At 50.6% G+C, this 5,444-nt stretch overlaps 1 protein-coding gene across 1 annotated transcript; it reads right to left on the reverse strand.

Moving 5' to 3' along the window:
* Positions 1-2,180: 2,180 nt before the first annotated feature.
* EMH_0069860 (uncharacterized protein) lies at positions 2,181-4,530 on the reverse strand (the record flags this gene model as incomplete). The annotated part of the gene is given in 5 exon segments (XM_038022641.1): positions 2,181-2,795; positions 3,161-3,280; positions 3,672-3,721; positions 3,725-4,224; positions 4,463-4,530. Coding segments are annotated over 5 exon segments (1,353 nt in total).
* Between the last annotated feature and the right edge of the window lie 914 nt (positions 4,531-5,444).

Consider the following 5,444-nt stretch of genomic DNA (forward strand, 5'->3'; position numbering starts at 1 on the left):
TTGCCTAGCAAGCCACCTGGCGCAATACACCATACCCCTTTTGTAGCAGCACTGTGCGAAGAAGTTGAACTACATGCACACCTAGTATTTCCAAAGTTACATCGGGCAAAGCTACGGAAATGTGTGCCTTTAGAAGACTTGATGCACTCATATCCCCCCTGAAACGGGAACTAGGAGACAGGCGGGTATTGGCTTTAGATAATTTCCGGCAGCAGTATGGTAGAGCAAGAAACAGGGCAAAATCACAGCGCTACTTTCGAAGTTGATGCTCGTCCAATTCAAGCGAGTCTAGTTCTGAGGGTGTCATATCTCAGGGGATTAACCGGGAGCATTGCTGCCCGTCTTTGAGTTTTGCGGTGGGCGCTTGCGCGCAGAAAGGGCGCCAAGCCAAGTGCTACACAGGATGCGTCAGGGAGTTCACAAGAAGGCATTGCGTCGACGGTGGGAGCAGCAAATGTGCGTTGGAGGCCGTGGGGTGATTGGATCTAGCACCGAAAGACTTGCTTCAATCCAAAAAAAACCCCATGCAGGACAACTGCTGATATACGTGTCAAATTACAAGTCATTCCGAGGCTCTTACACGCAGATAGAACTGCATTTAACATCCCTGCAAATGACTGCATAGTTTCCCTCGTGTGTGCTGTTTCCCCAATGGGACTGGCAACCATGCCATGGCGCTGCCTAGCCAGTCAAACACTCCTGAGGGCTCTGCGTACTGCTTAGCATTCCTGGCAGGTAGGTAGCCAACACCGCTTGCACTGCCATGAGTGGCCGACGTCTGCCGCGCGGACTCTGGACTGTTTCTAGGCGTTAGGTAGTAAGCTACGTCCTTGAAGCACTCTACGCTGCTGCCTGACAATGACGTCGCTAACAGATCGAGAATGTAATCACGACACAACTACTCACCGGCTTAGTCTGGTACGAAGAGTGCTTGATCAACTGGTGAACCGAGCTAGGGCAACCCCAACGCGATGTCGTTTCCATTCCATTTACCTCTGCCGACCCAACAGATGTACATGTTTCCATGCACTTCTGTATGTAGAAGATCTGCCGTTGGGCATATGGCTCCTAGATGACGAATTTGGTAAGGAATCGAAATTGAAATGCAACTCACCAGTGGTATTCCAATAAAGGCTCCTTTCCTTGCCCCGAATCCTGGATACGATTATTTGAACTGTGTTTACCCTTTCTTTAGCAAGCCTTAGTCAGCAAGCCAGCGCTCGCGTGGAGTGTTTGCGATCTTGAACAACCTTTCTGCCATTCTTCGGCAACCGTTTCTACGAGCTCGAGCAAATTTCGGCACGCTTCGTCTTCATCCCTGCTAACCACATGAGATAGGATGGGACCCTGTGGTTGCGACAGGGCCCTTAGCAAGCATCAGATGTACCTGGCGAATTCTTGCCCTCCATATGCACGGTGCGCTTCCTACTTAATCCACATCCTGCGTTGCCGTGCTTGCTTTCACAAAACATGATTGAACGCTTTCTACCACCACTCTCCTAAAACATTACACTGTGTTATTAAGTGCCCAGTTTACGGCACTTATATCTTGCATGCGGCTAAGGTATTTGACAAACCGTTCGCTGAAGACCACACAGTGTCGCTGCCTTCAAGCAATCGGAAAAGCGTAAAGTTGATTCCGATTGCTTGAAGTCAGCGACACCGTGTGGTCTTCAGCGAACCGTTTGTCAAATACCTTAGCCGCATGCAAGATATCCAACTCCCGTTGTTTGGAATATCAAATTTACGCTTTTCCGATTGCTTGAAGGCAGCGACACCGTGTGGTCTTCAGCTAACCGTTTGTCAAATACCTTAGCGAGCTCCCGGGAGTCGCAAACACCGGAGCAATGCCCAAAACACGCAGGTCAGCGACGGATCCATGTGACGTACTCCAAAAGCCTTAACTTTGCCCCCGTTGTGTTCAAACGGGATTACGGTTTCAAGACATATTTGTCTACTTCAGTCGCCTCAGAAATGCGGTATCATTCCAACAGTGGCGAGTTGTCCCCAAGCAGCTACAACCCGCCACCCCGTCATTCACGCCATAGAAAGCACGCTAGCAGGACGGGGAGCTTGAGCAGCAATGCAACTATTGAAGAGAAGTGCTAGCACTCAGCGCCCAGGTTCCGCTTAGGCTCCTGTAGCGGGAGCATCAGCTGCGCCATGCGATCAGGAGAGCATCAGCAACCATCAATGCTTCTAAACATGTCATATGCAGGTGAGCGGAACGAACCCGGGCCATTTCCAGAGCAAAATATCTCTCTCTTGAGCGCAATTACCTCACTAGCCGAGGGACGGCGGCCCGCGCGATACGTATGCAGCGCAGCAATTAGCCGGCGGACGATAAGAAATCGGTCTGTTTGCGTTTGCAAAAAGGATACCTTAGCACTAGGAAGTACCAGAAGCCTGTCCATAACTGGACCCCACCACTCCTGCATTCGCATTGACGGACCAACCACTTCACAAATGCTCCACAGTGCATCCGCTATGATAAATCGACGCATAATGGATTCGCATAAGCTCCAGAAGCGGACAAAGCCCTTCGTAAATCTGCCCATGCAAAAAACATCTTTAACCAGTTTCTCCGCCAGCATCATCAATGACTGAACCTCGTCACTCCCGAGGTGCGGTTTCATCAGAAGTGTCTGAATTGACGTCAGTACTTCGGGGATCCTGGTTTGAGGGGTAAGGATTGTGGCCCTCGAAAAACTAAAGGGTATAAGGTTGTGTGAACAATCAGCCCTTGGCAAGCGGTAGAATGGGTGATGTCGCAGCGCTCCTTCATCGGCGGGAATCTAGGAAAATAAGGGGAAAGTGGGGCACAGCTCACAGGAAGGCAAATGATAAGGGCAAATAAGCGCGCGAATCTTGAAAAAAGAGCAGAATGGCAGTACAATAAGAGGAAAGTAACGAGCGAAGAGACAAAACGGGAATCTGATGAGGGAACTACTTTAAAGTATACGTGCAATCAGATATTTGGGCTAGCTGATGAAGTACGACATTCTGTCGCAAACTGCTGAAAGTTAGATGCTGCAGTAGTGATAAAGCAAGCAAGCCCAGCACCACCAAAAGTACGTCCAAATCGGCATGCACAGGAGAGAACTTGACGGTTATGGGTTTCTAGCTTTTGGCTTTCAGCATTTATACTCCTGAAGCTCACTTGACTGTGCAAAGGCCTTGGCGCATCCAACGGACCCGTTGACGTGAGATGTTGAGGTGTGAAATGCAGTAGCTGGTAGATTGAGCTGGAAGCCGCCGAAGAATAATCATGTGAGGGAACCTGAATTCAAAGCGCACATGTAAACATCGAATATTAAATATTGTTAAGAATTCCATGGAAAAACAGGCTCGCGCACGTGAAACGACGGAACATATGGCAAGCTGTGAAGCGTTTACAGCAACTCATTTTTAACTCTCGAAAGACGTCTCCTAGAGCACAATCCGTTGAAGAAGTGATAGAGCACAATATAGAGGGCAAGGCAGAAAAGGGCTGGAATGAAAATCCACCTGCAAACGCGTGGGATCGAATGTTGCAATGCGCGGTAAAAACAAGGGGGCCTGATTTCCTTGCAGCGACGCCGAGTTGTACCGTCCATCCGTAGAACCCCCGGCTTGCACGTCGTGCACATTTTCAGTCTTGAAGACAGGCAGCAGAGCGTCGGCACTCGTACTGCCAGGAGCGGCCGGACTCTGACCTTCAGAGCTCGAGCTGCTACTGGGCGTNGAGCGTCGGCACTCGTACTGCCAGGAGCGGCCGGACTCTGACCTTCAGAGCTCGAGCTGCTACTGGGCGTTACCTGGTCACCCGTTTTGGCTTCAACTTCGCCAGCAAGCTCCTTTGTGCTCTTAACATCCTCTAGTCCGCTTCCTGCCGATGAAGTAGATGTCGGATCTAGGATGAAATCGAGAAACCACTGATCAATGCCATCTCCTTCCGTAAGGAATGCGTCTATCAAATCGGCATCTGCCGCAGACTCAGTCCCATGCGGTGCTGTTTCGAATTTCTCGGTGACTGAAGCTGCGCTAGCCTCATCAGGTCCGTGCGGGCCTCCAGAGAACTGGTATTCCAGGAAAGAGTCAGTTTGCCGTTGGGTGGAAGATTGATCCGAAGAGGGTCGCGGTAAGGCGTCAATACTTTCATGGTCATCGCCTCCGAGAGCTTGCGCAGCCCCTTCAAATAACGACTTCTTTGCTGACTTTGCGCCCGCATCTTGGCTACCTCTGCTAGGACCCCTTTTTCTNGCACGTTTCGTCTTCATCACTGCTAGCCAGTCGGCGGAGGAGTCGATAATCCGACCCCCGGAGGCCCCTCGGAGAGTGACAAAAATAGGCGGCAAGTACAAGGGCCAGAAATGCCGAAAATACAGTCCTAATTATACTTCTGCTGCGGCTCCTTCTCTGACGAGCAGAGGAAGAAGTGGCGCCTTTAAACTTCTCAGTGCTGCCAGCGGGAGAATCGGACCATAGCGTAGAGCCATCACGGTGGCCCACTGGGTACTGAAGCTCCAGAGTCCCTAGGGGTATTTGCATTTCGTACTAGAATTGCCTTCCTAATTTCAGGGAGAGGCAGAACTAAGAAACGCGACTGGGTGGCATGCTAGGCGCACATAAACTGCCGCTAAACCTGTCCCTTTTGCCACGACAGTGTAGAGCAGGAAACTGCCACTGGACGCTTACTCTCCGGCAGTTGAGTACGCCCAGCATTCTCTAATTTCCCGGCTGATTGTTTCGTAGGGAAAATTCCATTGTGGGGAGCCTTTCCAAAAAGGAGCAACTGCGAGTATACGCACTCCCCGCCCCGATCTGGAGCTGCGGGCGCAACGCACGTGCGGCATCGGTTCGGTCCGGCCGGGCAAAAGTATTATTCAGCCCCCTCCATCGGGGATGTTACTGGATTTCAAATCCCATTCGCGTGTGCATTGCAGCTGTTCTGCGGATTCCAAGCTACTTCAGGCTTATTGTACACATGACGGAAGGTATGTTTGGAGTTGACCAGTGTCAGGGAATCAGCGGCGCTGTGCAATCCCGTTTCGGAGCTATCGAGAATGAAACAAGTAAATTCACGGCTGGATTTTTATGATGCAAGTAAAAGGCAGCAAAGCGAAGCAAGTTCGAGTGACGAATGATATCAGAATGTTACGTTCACCATGTGCTTGTCTACGTCATATAGTCTGTCGGGTTCTTCCACTTGCAGGTGAGGAGATGGCTCGCGTAAATTGGACGTACTCATTGAGCGTACAACCGGAATTCTGTAAGCTAAGCTTTAAGAAGGTTTCCTGCTATATGGTTGATTCGAAGCTGAGGCTGCTTCGACTGACGAAGCTGTTGGCTCTGTTGGCAGGGCTCCTTCCAGCGTTGCATATGCGTTTGTACGCGTTTTACAATTGGTTCCGCACCCTTAAGCAATTTGTGAAGGCCCCAACCCTAGACCTTGGATCTTCCTT

This window comes from Eimeria mitis, genomic scaffold (assembly GCF_000499745.2).
Source record: "Eimeria mitis Houghton genomic scaffold, Emh_scaff3820, whole genome shotgun sequence".
Taxonomy (NCBI): Eukaryota; Apicomplexa; class Conoidasida; order Eucoccidiorida; family Eimeriidae; genus Eimeria; species Eimeria mitis.